Genomic DNA, 15,538 nt, shown 5'->3' with positions numbered 1-15,538 from the left:
GGGATATTTACAGGGAATTATTTCCAAGGCTTATTATTTTACAAGTGAAGGTTCTAAAAACCGTACCAATACGCAGATATGAATACTGGTTGACCGATGCATCCAAAAAGTAAGGACCAATGAGGTGGTGGGCAGATATTGCCCCCCAAACTATAACATGTGTTGCTAATGTGGATTATCATCACTCCAAAAGTAAATATTGCATGGAGATGAACTGAGGTAAACAGTACACACGTCACTAAACGTAACCTTTGACCTTTTAGGAATTTTATTTAAGTGTTGCAGTCACCTGTCACGAGCTGTCAGCCTGATTTCATGACCTGCATCTGACAATTCACGCATGACAGTTGGTTTATATGGTTCATGTGAAGGTCCTCTTTCATTTTGTGACGTAACGATGAAAACGAAACAACCAACTCTGCAGAACATTTCCGTAATGATTTCTTCAGTGATCTGATAACAGATGTTGTAATGTTTTGAATTTCAAAATTATGAATTTTTGCTCATCCGCTGTGCTTGTTGTGGAGTCCACTTCCGGTCTGAAATGCCTTTTCCCCCAAAGATGAAGATTTGATGGTACTGGATTTCCAAAACGCTCCTCGAAATCTTGCGCCGGTTACGTAGTCTTGTTTGTGTATGTCCTCCCGTGGTACCACACGGTCCACACCACTGCGACCAGCCTCTCTTGCACTGCAAATGGACTGGTGTCTGCCATCTTGGTTTAATGTCTTATCTGAAAAAAAGAAAAGAAAACAGTATAAAGAAATAAATGGTATAAACAAATCTTGTACTAGTACCCGACTGCAAAGCCGCAATGAGCCGGCGAAGCCAAAGCCTCTTGCCACTATTTTATCCATCACTATGGCATCAGTAGGTTAGGTAGTTGGTAGTAGGTAGGTGTAGTAGGTAGGTGTAGTAGGTACCGTACCTAGTTCAAAATGACACCATTTGCATTCTGGATGAGATTAAAATTTATAAAATTTCCTTCTTGATTAATTCGGTGAATTCCGTCTCAACTTCGGATATTTCCGGCCGTGAAAAACTATCCCCTTCCGGCCACGAGATTTCTAAAAAATAGTTCTTCGTCAATTTTAGAATATTTGATGCCGTTTTCAGACTCCGAAACGCGGTAATAAGCTTTTTTGAAATATTTTTTCAAATGCTCGAATCTCATTGGTTCCGGTAATTGGTGACGATTTTCGTTGAAGATAACCAGGGCCCGTGTGGGCCCGGGGAACGAGGTTGGTCTTAAAGTATTTTAATTACAAATTAGAGGTGCATAAGATTGTGAATCAAACAAAGACGGGTTAAACAAACTCCTATTGAACTTTTCGAAAAAAAATTATGCATACTTCCGCATCTGGAAGATGGCGGCCTCCATTGAGTCATTTGGTTTTTGAAATATTTTTTCAAATGCTCAAATCTCATTGGTTCCGGTGTTTGGTGAAGATTTTCGTTGAAGATAACCAGGCCCGTGCGGGCCGAGGTTGGTCTTAATGTATTTTAATTACAAATTAGAGGTGCATAAGATTGTGAATCAAAAAAAGACGGGTGAAACAAACTCCTATTGAACTTTTTTCAATAATTTGTGATGCATACTTCCGCATCCGCAAGATGGCGGCCTCCATTGGGCGATTCGGTGCGTCAAAGCTTCGAAATTCTCAAGGGATCCAGCAAAATCTGGCTTTTCAACATAATACGTACGCGTTTATTGACAACACCGGTTTCGCCGGCTACAAGTACCCGACTGCAAAGCCGCAATGAGCCGGCGAAGCCAAAGCCTCTTGCCACTATTTTACCCATCACTATGGCATCAGTAGGTTAGGTAGTTGGTAGTAGGTAGGTGTAGTAGGTACCGTACCTAGGTCAAAATGACACCATTTGCATTCTGGCTGAGATTAAAATTTATAAAATTTCCTTCTTGATTAATTCGGTGAATTCCGTCTCAACTTCGGATATTTCCGGCCGTGAAAAACTATCCCCTTCCGGCCGTGAGATTTCTAAAAAATAGTTCTTCGTCAATTTTAGAATATTTGACGCCGTTTTCAGCCTCAAACGCGCTAATAAGCTTTTTTGAAATATTTTTTCAAATGCTCGAATGTCATTGGTTCCGGTGTTTGGTGACGATTTTCGTTGAAGATAAGCAGGGCCCGTGTGGGCCCGGGGAACGAGGTTGGTCTTAAAGTATTTTAATTACAAATTAGAGGTGCATAATATTGTGAATCAAACAAAGCTCGCAGTAGTGAAACAAACTCCTTTTGAACTTTTTCGCAACTTTTTTATGCATAATTCCGAAACCGGAAGATGGCGGCCTCCATTGAGTGATTTGGTTTTTGAAATATTTTTTCAAATGCTCGAATCTCATTGGTTCCGGTGTTTGGTGACGATTTTCGTTGAAGATAACCAGGCCCGTGCGGGCCGAGGTTGGTCTTAAAGTATTTTAATTACAAATTAGAGGTGCATAAGATTGTGTATCAAAAAAAGACGGGTGAAAGAAACTCCCATTGAACTTTTTTCAATTTGTTATGCATACTTCCGCTTCCGCAAGATGGCGGCCTCCATTGAGCGATTTGGTGTGTCAAAGCTTCGAAATTCTCAAGGGATCCAGCATAATCTGGTTTTCAACATAATACGCAGAGGTGGGCGCGATTCGGAAAATTTTAAGTCCGCTTACCGCTTATCCGCTCCGCCAGCCCGTGTAGTCCGATTCGCTTATCCGCTTCAGCGGCCGAAAATCTTAGTCCGCTTACCGCTTATCCGCTTATCCGCTTCGATTCGATTTTTTTAAAGCGCTTCGACGTTTTTAAAGCGATTTTTGACGTTTCTAAAGGGAATTTAATGCTTTTTAAGCCTAAATAGCCATTTCTAACTACTACAAAGACAAACAAAGCTTTTAAGATCAAAAATATACATTTTTATTTAAATAAAATTTATTCAAAATTTATTGAAATAAAGTTTTCCACTCGACTCTACTCTACTCTACAGTTAATTTAAATATAATTTAAATATATGCAAGTTACATTAAAGAAAAATCAATTTGCCCGTCCTTTCTTTGACAAGAGAGTCTACTAGTCAACAGACTAGCAGTCTGTTGACTAGTCCTCGTCTTCCTCCTCCACCTCGTGGGCCTTCTTGAGGATTTGGAGGTTGCCCTTCATGAAGACGAGGGCCTCGAAGTTCGGTGCAGCCAGGGCCGATCTCTTAGGCCTGAGGATGTCCGACCCGTAGCTGAACACGCGCTCGACCGAGGCAGAGCTCGGGAGCGGCGTGTTATGCCTGAGAAACAGAGTTACCCAAGCATCACGGAACTCGAGCGGGAAGAGATTGGGCGAGAGCCGAGTTGTTAGGGTTTCACTTATTATTCACTTAAATAAATATTCACAATTCTAGAGTAACGGCTCAGGCTAACAGCTGATTTGGCGAATCGCGATGCGCTTTAATTTTTCGGTAGTCCGCTTACGCTTATCCGCTTCGGTTTCCGGGGGTTGTTCCGATCCGCTTATCCGCTTCGAAAACGTTAGTCCGCTGCAGCGGATAAGCGGATAAGCGGACTTTCGAAGCGGACCGCCCACCTTTGATAATACGTACGCGTTTATTCACAACACCGGCTTCGCTGGCTACTAGTACCCGTCTGCAAAGCCGCAATGAGCCGGCGAAGCCAAAGCCTCTTGCCACTATTTTACCCATCACTAAGGCATCAGTAGGTTAGGATAGTTGGTCCTAGGTAGGTGTATTTGGTACCGTACCTAGTTCAAAATGACACCATTCGCATTCTGGATGAGATTAAAATTTATAAAATTTCCTTCTTGATTAATTCGGTGAATTCCGTCTCAACTTCGGATATTTCCGGCCGTGAAAAACTATCCCCATACGGCCGCGAGATTTCTAAAAAATAATTCTTCGTCAATTTTAGAATATTTGACGCCGTTTTCAGCCTCAAACGCGCTAATAAGCTTTTTTGAAATATTTTTTCAAATGCTCGAATCTCATTGGTTCCGGTGTTTGGTGACGATTTTCGTTGAAGATAAGCAGGGCCCGTGTGGGCCCGGGGAACGAGGTTGGTCTTAAAGTATTTTAATTACAAATTAGAGGTGCATAATATTGTGAATCAAACAAAGCTCGCAGTAGTGAAACAAACTCCTTTTGAACTTTTTCGCAACTTTTTTATGCATAATTCCGAAACCGGAAGATGGCGGCCTCCATTGAGTGATTTGGTTTTTGAAATATTTTTTCAAATGCTCGAATCTCATTGGTTCCGGTGTTTGGTGACGATTTTCGTTGAAGATAACCAGGCCCGTGCGGGCCGAGGTTGGTCTTAAAGTATTTTAATTACAAATTAGAGGTGCATAAGATTGTGTATCAAAAAAAGACGGGTGAAAGAAACTCCCATTGAACTTTTTTCAATTTGTTACGCATACTTCCGCTTCCGCAAGATGGCGGCCTCCATTGAGCGATTTGGTGTGTCAAAGCTTCGAAATTCTCAAGGGATCCAGCATAATCTGGTTTTCAACATAATACGTACGCGTTTATTCACAACACCGGCTTCGCTGGCTACTAGTACCCGTCTGCAAAGCCGCAATGAGCCGGCGAAGCCAAAGCCTCTTGCCACTATTTTACCCATCACTAAGGCATCAGTAGGTTAGGATAGTTGGTCCTAGGTAGGTGTATTTGGTACCGTACCTAGTTCAAAATGACACCATTCGCATTCTGGATGAGATTAAAATTTATAAAATTTCCTTCTTGATTAATTCGGTGAATTCCGTCTCAACTTCGGATATTTCCGGCCGTGAAAAACTATCCCCATACGGCCGCGAGATTTCTAAAAAATAATTCTTCGTCAATTTTAGAATATTTGACGCCGTTTTCAGCCTCAAACGCGCTAATAAGCTTTTTTGAAATATTTTTTCAAATGCTCCAATCTCATTGGTTCCGGTGTTTGGTGACGATTTTCGTTGAAGATAACCAGGGCCCGTGTGGGCCCGGGGAACGAGGTTGGTCTTAAAGTATTTTAATTACAAATTAGAGGTGCATAATATTGTGAATCAAACAAAGCTCACAGTAGTGAAACAAACTCCTTTTGAACTTTTTCGCAACTTTTTTATGCATACTTCCGAAACCGGAAGATGGCGGCCTCCATTGAGTGATTTGGTTTTTGAAATATTTTTTCAAATGCTCGAATCTCATTGGTTCCGGTGTTTGGTGACGATTTTCGTTGAAGATAACCAGGCCCGTGCGGGCCGAGGTTGGTCTTAAAGTATTTTAATTACAAATTAGAGGTGCATAAGATTGTGTATCAAAAAAAGACAGGTGAAAGAAACTCCCATTGAACTTTTTTCAATTTGTTACGCATACTTCCGCTTCCGCAAGATGGCGGCCTCCATTGAGCGATTAGGTGCGTCAAAGCTTCGAAATTCTCAAGGGATCCAGCATAATCTGGTTTTCAACATAATACGTACGCGTTTATTCACAACACCGGCTTCGCTGGCTACCAGTACCCGACTGCAAAGCCGCAATGAGCCGGCGAAGCCAAAGCCTCTTGCCACTATTTTACCCATCACTAAGGCATCAGTAGGTTAGGGTAGTTGGTCCTAGGTAGGTGTAGTTGGTACCGTACCTAGTTCAAAATGACACCATTCGCATTCTGGATGAGATTAAAATTTATAAAATTACCTTCTTGATTAATTCGGTGAATTCCGTCTCAACTTCGGATATTTCCGGCCGTGAAAAACTATCCCCATACGGCCGCGAGATTTCTAAAAAATAATTCTTCGTCAATTTTAGAATATTTGACGCCGTTTTCAGCCTCCGAAACGCGTAATAAGCTTTTTTGAAATATTTTTTCAAATGCTCGAATCTCATTGGTTCCGGTAATTGTTGACGATTTTCGTTGAAGATAACCAGGGCCGGTGTGGCCCGGGAACGAGGTTGGTCTTAAAGTATTTTAATTACAAATTAGAGGTAAGATGATGAATCAAACAAAGACGGGTGAAACAAACTCCTATTGAACTTTTTTGCAATTTTTTAATGCAAACTTCCGCATCCGGACGATGGCGGCCTCCATGGAGCGATTTGGTTTTTGAAATATTTTTTCAAATGCTCCAATCTCATTGGTTCCTGTGTTTGGTGACGATTTTCGTTGAAGATAACCAGGCCCGTGCGGGCCAAGGTTGGTCTTAAAGTATTTTAATTACAAATTAGAGGTGCATAAGATTGTGAATCAAAAATTCACAACACCGGCTTTCAGCTGACAAACCCGTGTTCTGGGACTTATGGTTCACCTGCAGAGCGAGCACCTGAGCTTTTATTATGGCAAACAAAAGTACAGTAAGTATAATGCAGGCTCTCACTTCCTGAGCGACATGTCGTACTTTAACAACTCGAACATGGTACAAACATAGCGGGAATCAAATATAAAATAAAACTACTACGTTAAAGTGGTATATATAGATTCAAGGAACTTATAAATGAAAACAACCGAAAAAGCATTCCTGTGCTCATTACATTTGTTGACAGAAATTGTGTTGTTAATAATTTAATCTTTTAAAATAAAAAACTAGGATGCTTAATCATTTTGTCTAATAACTGTATATTTGTGTAAATAGCTTATAATTGATTAAGGAGTATAGAAATATATCGTTGGTTCGGTTGGGACGTTGTTGTGTTTTTCCGATGAATCTGTTGAATTGTTTACTAACATTATTTAATCGCGTTAAGAAACAAAACCCAGCTGTGTTGAATATTAAAGTTATAATTCCATGCGTGAAAGGTGATTACAAAACGTGGGATAAGGTGCGATGAACAAGTATCGCGAGAATGAATTACACGTAGTTAGGGCGGATGAGGTGACTATGGCGGTGGCTGTAGCGTCGGATCGAGGACTCGAACTGTCTCTAAGTAAGATACACATGCTGTCTGTGTGAGTGTCCTCTCCCTCCCATCATGACGCTGTTGACCTGTGTTCTACAAGCCGGGTGTTACTTATTCCGGGTGTTACTTATTCCCGGTGTTACCGGCAATGGGGCTGTTATTATTGAACTTTGTCTTGGGGGAACTTGGGTCAGAAACGAGTTACACTTCAGCTTGGAAAGAGATTTGTCGAGTTTTTGGTGAAAGCGCCAAATTTCAACATGTGGGAAACTTTGAAGCATTCGTGCCTTATTCTCGTAACTGAGGATTAAGTGGATTCGCTGTAATCCTGTCGATCTCCTGGGCCTCCCAAACGGGCGGCCTCCCGGTGTCCCAACTTTCTGGGCTCCAGGTGTCTCATCTTTCTGGGCTCCAGGTGTCCCAACTTTATGGGCTCCAGGTGTCCCAACTTTCTGGGCCTCCCGGTGTCCCAACTTTCTGGGCTCCAGGTGTCCCAACTTTCTGGGCTCCAGGTGTCCCATCTTTCTGGCCTCTGGTGTCCCAGACCTTTAGTACCATTGCTCAATACAATAGATCCCTTGTATGTTCCTCTTTCCGCTTGTGGAATCAACTTCCCCATTGTCTTCAATGTCATTCTTCCTTCCAGGTATTCAAGACTGCTTTTCACCCCAATGTCAGATTATCCCAAATCCAAAACCATGATCTTTCCTACTCTCACTAACCCTCCTGCCCCCACCCCAACCCCCCCCCCCCCCCCCCTACCAAGTTTCCAGTTCTTCCTTCCTGAGTTTCCTTCTGTATCCATATTATCCATTCTGTGCATCCTCCCTTGCCCCTCATTCCTTCCTAATTCCCTTGTTAGTCCCCTACCGGTGTACATCGGAGGGGACTATAGGTTTGCACTCCGTCTATCAGTCCGTCACGCAAAGAACAGTTTTCCGGACTTTCTTTTTAAACTCTTAATGCTAATGATTTCAAACTTGGTACATGGTTTCCTCATGATAAGTTACCGATCAAGTTTGAACTTTACGACGTTTCGATCATCTTTGACAAAGTTATGGCACTTTGAACTATGGTAATTTCCCCCAACAGTTTTCCGGATGGCACACTGCCGGTAGGAGACATGTATTGCAGCGTAATACTCAGAATGCTTGTTTGTACAAGTCTCCATCTATTTTGTCCTTCGACTCTGCTGTCCGTGCCCCCCCTCTCCTCTCTACCGTTCCTTTTATTATGTTGTGTCCTGATCCGTTCTGTGTTCTAGCTCTTCCATGAGCCTTGACTCTTTGCAGAAACAAAACCTTTAAAAAAAAAATCTTGTAAGCTTGTCGTACCAAGAGGTCCACCGGCATACCATGCACTCAGTCATATTTACCTGTACACCGGGTCCTCATGGTATTGGAACTTCACTATATTTACATCTTCGTCGGCAATTACAATCTGTATTCTAACTTTTGTCCTGTCCCAGAAAGATTGAGCGTGGTGCTCCAGGCACCTGACATGTTGTCACTTCTGTGTGTTTTCAGTGTTGTGTTCAGTTGAGACAGTAAAGTCAACACCTAGACTGTTTCATACATTTTGTACCTGCACACCAGTTTGTACATATATCGGATTCATCGTGGTGGATCCTAAAAGTGGTTTTCAGGATGACGCCAACATGATCAATGTTCAGCACATTTTAATGTTTTTAAGGATCCCTTTCTGATCAATCTGCAGATAAGGCCACCAATCCTCTCAACAATGCAGACGAATGGGAGGAGATCCAACGGTTTTGCAGTGAAGTTAACAAAGAACTGGAAGGGTGAGTTTTCCACATCTGGTCCATTTGGAGGCATCCGAGCCATTGACAAAAACCTGGTTTCCTTTTCAGGAATGGTTTGTCAACTTGACAAAATGTGCCGAATGCTTTTCCTTTTCATTCCTTTGATTTGTTCCCTTTCTTGTTTTTTAATTGTATTTATGCAAGATCGAGGCTAGCGGAAGACTGAGGAGACGTGGACACGGGTGTCGGTCGCTACTTAAAAGTGGGATGGGTGGACATTGCGAGTGCAAACGGTGGGGCCAATAGTAACGACCATGCAAGTCTAGCCTCTGCAAATTGTTGTCGTTCCGTATCATCCGCTTGCAAGAATCTCGCCCAGCTGCTCGGCAAATGGAGCAAGCGATCAAGAGATGCTTCGCTGCAAAAATGGCCACCATACTCGCCTTCAAAATGAAAATACAACCCATGAAATGTTCATAGGCATATGTGATTACCCCTGTTATGTATAAAGGGTTTCGGTACCCATGCTGCACCAGGCGGGCACCGTTTGGTCGGCAAGCTGAACGAGCGAGAAAAGGTAAACAAGAACCAACAAGGCCAAATAATTAGCGTAACCTTCCATTGCACAAGTCCGAATAACGAGGTAAATGTGCTAGATTGTAGAGCTACTGATACTACCGTTGCCAGGGAAGGGAATACAACCAGCATGGCGGCATGCACAGCATTATGGGATAACTCTGAAAACCCTCTCTACTCTGAAACATGCATTTCATGCTTTTAATTTTACTTCTACTTTTTATCCAAACTCTTCAAGATCTCCAAACATGCCAACCCCACCCTCCACCCCATCCCCAAAATGCACAGTGGTAGGGTCCACAGATAAACTTGGTGAGGGACTCCTTTTGACTCTCCATTTGGTTATCTTTCTTTTCTGCTTCATTGTATTCTGGAGACGCTACCAACACAATACATTTATTTGGGGAAGTTGTCACAAGAGGATGGAGTGAAACTGAAAACGACGGTCCGGACTGTACCAAGATCGCATGGTTTACATCAACACCGCCATGTTGAGCCGTACCAAGTGCTACGTTCTATTGGAGTGCTTGCTTGAGTGCTTTGAATCAAACAAGCCGCTTGGCAAGCAATAGCAAGCTGCTCGCTAACGGAACACTCCCATGGTGTTGGTGTAGCGCAGGCATGATGGTCCGAATGGTTAAACACCAGAGGTCTTTTCACGGGGGATTCGGATTGGCTCACAGCTCAGACTGATGATGCCTGCGGTCTGGATGTGGACTACGGTCCACCTTTTGAAAACCTTTGGCACTCAACTTACACATTCATCTCCGATGCAACAATGTGGAAATAAAATGTTCTTACCCGAAACCTCTTCTATGGGTGAGCAAAGAGGCGCCTTAAGAAGATAACTTTTGGTAACGGAGGTTTGCAGTGGAAATGTCTATCCATGTCACGGTATCGACACTCACGCACAGGTGATACATTTTCATCACATGCGTGCGGTATGTGCTTACTCAGACTAATGCAATCCAGCATGACGTGCACAAGCTCATACCGGTCTCCTTTATTAAATACTGCCCACCAGCGCATATTGATTTAACAGTTAAATTATTTGGTTAAAGTTAATATTGATTTTGCATAATAACCATTTGGTGAACATCCCACATCTGGGCCAGTGTGGAATGCAGAGGAATGCATTTTGTTATATTCCAACAAAAAAGGGGTGGAAGACAAGTGATATGTTACCATCTCCCAAGTCAAAAAAGGGTTGTGGTTTGGACATGTCCCTCCCCCCGGCACCCCCCTCGCCCCCGATACTACACCCACAGGGTGAAAAGGCAATGGTTGATGTAAATGGGGAGGGACAGTATGGTGGAGGTGGTGAGACAGACAGACACAGACAGACAGAGACAGACAGATGCAGACAGAGACACACACACAGACAGACACACACAGAGACAGAGACACACAGAGACACCCAAAGACAGAGACAGAGGAGTGGGGTGGTGGTTGACAGGAGTGCGGTGGTGGTAGAGAGACAGGGAGCGGTGGGGGAACAGGGACAGAGAGGGTTGGGGTGGGGGAAGAAAGGCAGAGAGGGGTGGGGTGGGGGTGAAGAGAGACAGAGATGGGTGGGGTGGGGGGTGTAATGAAATTGTCTAAGTTGATCCCAGGTGTTATGTTGCCTCTGTCCACTGAGGGGCTTCTATAAGAATTCGGACGGACAGTGCTCCGATGATTCCTGTGACATTTATTGTGTGATGTGCATACTCAGATGGTGTGTGTTACTCTTGGTTCTAGGCTTGCTTGTACTAATTGCAAATCCATTACTTACTTCTATGAATACTGTATTCTGATATGTTGCTTGTTGGTTTCTTACAGGTATTGCTAGAGATCGATTCTGAATTAAACTCACTATTGGGACAATGTTGTAACTCTGATTCTTACAACAATTAATTCAGAATCTTCTCGTCTTGAACGGGATCATCATGACTCATAAGCTGATACAAGTACCGATCTTCGGAGCGGACGCTCAGGCGCCGGACGCGTCTGCTCAGCTACTGCATTGGCTGAAGTTACTGACCAGCCATCTGGAAGCACAGGAGGAACTCACCGATGTAACTAAGCTCACGGTGCTGCACTCCCGCGTGAACCATACAGTATACACATACATATCCCAGTGCGGAACGTACGATGCTGCCGTGGAAGAATTGAAACGAATCTACATCGACTCGGAGCGTTGTCTATACTCTATCTGGTCACGTCTCGGCAACAAGATCCATCGAAGACCATTGACCATTTCGTTCAAGACCTACACCGATTAGTGAAGGACTGTACTACTGAAACATGAACACATGCACAAGTATGCGATGATTTAATGAGGGATTCTTTTGTTTTTGGAATTCATTCACCAATCAGACGATTGCTTGAAGAAGAAGATTTGACGCTGGACAAAGCTCATAAGCTATCACTTGTACCAAGAAGCTCAGGTTCAAGCCGAAGCGTATGACAGACCGTACATCGTTGCAGGATTGACCAGCGCGCCACGACCAGAGAGAGCTACCGCGGAGCAAACGGATGTGGCACCTCCGCCGGAATTGGGGACAACAGACACTCGAGGATCTCGACCCGAGTGTGACAGCCGCCGCTGTCACTCCCTCAGCCAGAAGTAACGCTATGTGCTTTTTCTGCGGGAACCGGAACCATTTAAGGTCAGTTTGTCCGGCTAAAGACGCGAAGTGTCATTTGTGTTCTCGGAAGGGTCATTCTGCGAAAGTTTGTCGCTCGTCACGGGGCCGGCGAACTCGCTTGACTTTGAATGTGCTTCTCTCTCCGCCCGAGAAACACCCGGCTTCACGCGCGGCCTTGATTGGGATCAACGCGTGGCTCGAGCGCCCCCTATCGACGGCTCGACCGACCCACGTTCGGATTTGCCTTCACGGAAGACGATAGCTGGCGTCGGATCCACACGCATGGCTTGAGCGCCCCCTATCGACGACTGCAGGACCACTTGGCTTGTCCAGCGCGGTTATTCCACTCATGATTGAAGGGCAAAATGCAAATGCCTTAATCGACACGGGATCTACGGATAGCTATGTTGATTTACGACTCGTTCAAAAGCATGACTGGCTGATTCTCGGGACAACACGCAGAATCTTCATGGCTTCCCAAGGGATTTGGCTCCGCACTTGAGGGGAATGCCGACTGAAGCTTGTGATTAATGGTCGAATGTTTCCGGATGTGCATTTAATGGTCTTACCAGCATTATGTGCAGAAGTTTTGCTGGAACACAATTTTCTCCGTCGGCATGGGCGTTTGGAAATGGAATTTGGTGGTGATGATGCTTTTGCTGTGTGTGCTCTTACAGGGATGGAAATTGAATCGCTGTCGCTGTTTCCCAATATGACTACTGACTGTCCACCGGTTGCCATTAAATCGCGACGCTATTCTCGGGCTGATACGCAATTCATTGCTGAGGAGATGGCGCGACTATTAAAGGAGGGCATAATCGAACCTAGTCGATCGCCTTGGAGGGCCCAAGTTTTGGTGTTGCAGACCGCCACGCACCGCAAACGCATGGTAATCGACGACTCGCAGACGATAAATCGGTTTACACAATTGGATGCCTACCCACTCCCGGGAATGGATTCTCTGGTTCGACAGGTGGCACAATACTCTGTCTACAGTACTTTAGATCTACGTAGCGCGTATCATCAGATTCCAATCTCCGAGGCTGATCGCATCTACACCGGGTTTGAATCCGGACAAAGGTTTGGGCTTGTGTCCCAAACCCATCCCTCTCTGTACCCACCGTACCCAGTCGTACCCAGCTGCTCCTGGACTCTGTGTCCTTTCCTCCTGACGAGGTGGAAAAGTTTCTGTCAACCCTCGACTCTGATTCTGCAACTGGACCTGACGGCATCAGCCCACGGGTCCTAAAATCTTGTTCTTCCGCTCTTTCACTCCCTCTCTCTGTTCTCTTCACACTCTCTTTTGCTCAAGGGCATCTGCCATCTGCTTGGAAATCTGCCAACATCACCACTTTGCACAAAAAAGGTGCAAAAACAGATTCCAGCAACTACAGACCAATCAGCCTTCTCTCAATTATCAGTAAAGTCATGGAATCCATCATTGCTTCAGATATGAAATCTTTCCTCTTCTCCAATGGCTTTTTTTTTTTTTTTTCTTTTTTTGTATACTGAATCGAGGCTCGTGAAAGAGCTAACATTTATTTCACAAACAAATCAACCAGACAAACAAAACACACAAAAAGAGGGAGCGGAAGACAAGATGGGGAGAGAAGGGGAAGTACACAACCACAACATTTGAGAGCAGGGAGAAGTGTGGGAGGGAGAGGACTTGGGGGCAGGGGGAGGGGGAGGGCGGGGGGGGAGAGGTATAAAACACAAGGGGACCGAAATTAGCGGGGGTAGAAAAGATCAAGGTTTTGGATGGGCGAGGATAAGAGATGGTGGTGAACAGCTGTTTTAAAGACCTGGAGGGTGCAGTGGGATTGAAAAGTGAGGGAGTTCGTTCCAGAGGTGGGAGAAAAGAGGAATGAAGGAGTGAAGGTGAGCAGAAAGTCTTGATTTTGGCAGTTTAACCATAAGAGGGTTGCAGGCAGATCTTGTGCGACCTGTAGGAATATTTGGGGGACAGAGCCCAGAGAGGGCTGGGGGGGCAAGGCCAGAGAGGAGTCGGTAGAAGACGGAAAGACCACCAACCTGCCTGCGGTGAGTGAGTGAAAGGCCCTTGGAGTTAGCTTCATCGCGGGAGATTCCAATGATTCTGAACGCTTTGGTTTCAACAGCGTGAAGACGGGCTAGGTGTGAGGCAGGAGCACCAGACCAGAGGGGAGAGCAGTATTCCATAGAGCTGTGGATGAAAGCCTTGTATGTGCTGAGGAGCTCAGGTGTGCCAAGGAAGGACTTCGCACGACGGAGGATGCCCAGTCGGCGACTGGCTTTGGAGGCCAGATTTGAAATGTGGTTTTCCCAGGAAAGATCATGGCAAATAGTGAGACCCAAAAGCTTGAGTGACAGAACTTCTTGGAGAGGATTATTCAGAAAGTGGATTGGAGGGTTTTCCAGTCGGTCTTTTCGGAGAGACATCATAAGAGTGTGAGATTTATCAGGATTGAAAGACAAGTTCCATTTGTTTGCCCAGTCTGTGATTTTGTCCAGGTCTGCAGAGAGTGAGGAGGCTGCAGACTGCCGAACTGAGGGATGAGGAATGGAGCGACAGAGCGTAGAGTCATCAGCAAAGAGATAGAGAGGATTTTCAAGAGAGTCAGAGAGATCATTGATGAAGACCAGAAAAAGCACAGGGCCCAGAACACTACCTTGGGGAACTCCAGCCTGAACAGGAAGAGGAGATGAGAGAAACCCATTCAGGGCCACACGTTGACTACGACCAGAGAGGAAGTCCGCCAGCCATGCGTGGAGATTTCCATGGATTACCAAAGGAGGAGAGTTTGGTGAGCAGAGCAGGGTGCCAGACCGTATCGAAGGCACGTGAAATGTCAAGGGAGACGACTCTAATTTCCTGTTTGGCGTTGAGGACCTCCATCCATTGTTGAGAAAGCAGAAGCAGCATGTCCAGAGTAGAGTGACCAGGTCTGAAACCAAATTGATGATCAGATATCAAGCCATTGGAGAAGAGGAAAGATTTCATATCTGAAGCAATGATGGATTCCATGACTTTGCTGATAATTGGGAGAAGGCTGATTGGTCTGTAGTTGCTGGGATCTGTTTTTGCACCTTTTTTGTGCAAAGCGGTGATGTTGGCTGATTTCCAAGCAGATGGCAGATGACCTTGAGCAAAAGAGAGGGTGAAGAGAACAGAAAGAGGGAGTGAAAGAGCAGAAAGAAGAACATGATTTTAGGACCCGTGGGCTGATGCCGTCAGGACCAGTTGCAGAATCAGAGTCGAGGGTTGACAAACTTTTCCACCTTGTCAGGAGGAAAGGACACAGAGTCCAGGAGCAGCTGGGTACGACTGGGTACGGTGGGTACAGAGAGGGATGGGTTTGGGACACAAGATTTAGAGGCAAACACAGAGTTGAGGCATTCAGCTTTTTCACGTGCGGAGTCAGCCGTTAAGCCGTTTGAGGGAGGGGATGGAGGGGGAACAAACACCAGAAACAGATTTGACCAGACGCCACCAGGATTTGGAAGAGGGAGACAGATAAGAGTTCGGTCTTGAACTCATTATTTAAACAAAAAAAAGAAAAAAAAAAAAAAAAGAATTTGTGATAAATCATTCATTTACTCATCACGGCTTAGAATGCACATAAACTTCTACATTGGAAACACCGGGGCCCACACCATGACTTTATCAAATACAAAACAAAAAATCAACCTTCACACAATTCTCCCATTTCAACCACGGTCT

General features: G+C 44.8%; 1 protein-coding gene across 1 annotated transcript in view; it reads left to right on the top strand.

Moving 5' to 3' along the window:
• The first annotated feature begins 6,799 nt into the window (after positions 1 to 6,799).
• The window catches only part of LOC137414062 (ADP-ribosylation factor-binding protein GGA1-like), a 98,191-nt gene continuing 89,452 nt past the window's right edge, over positions 6,800 to 15,538 (top strand). Inside the window, exons 1-2 of the mRNA XM_078777403.1 lie at positions 6,800 to 6,894; positions 8,584 to 8,668. Coding sequence (XP_078633529.1) covers positions 6,849 to 6,894; positions 8,584 to 8,668 — 131 coding nt within the window. The 5' untranslated portion in view covers positions 6,800 to 6,848. The remainder of the gene's footprint in view (positions 6,895 to 8,583; positions 8,669 to 15,538) is intronic.

This window comes from Myxine glutinosa, chromosome 5, assembly GCF_964187855.1.
Source record: "Myxine glutinosa chromosome 5, kmMyxGlut1.1, whole genome shotgun sequence".
NCBI classification, from domain to species: domain Eukaryota; kingdom Metazoa; phylum Chordata; class Myxini; order Myxiniformes; family Myxinidae; genus Myxine; species Myxine glutinosa.
This window is presented reverse-complemented; position numbering and strand designations above follow the sequence as displayed.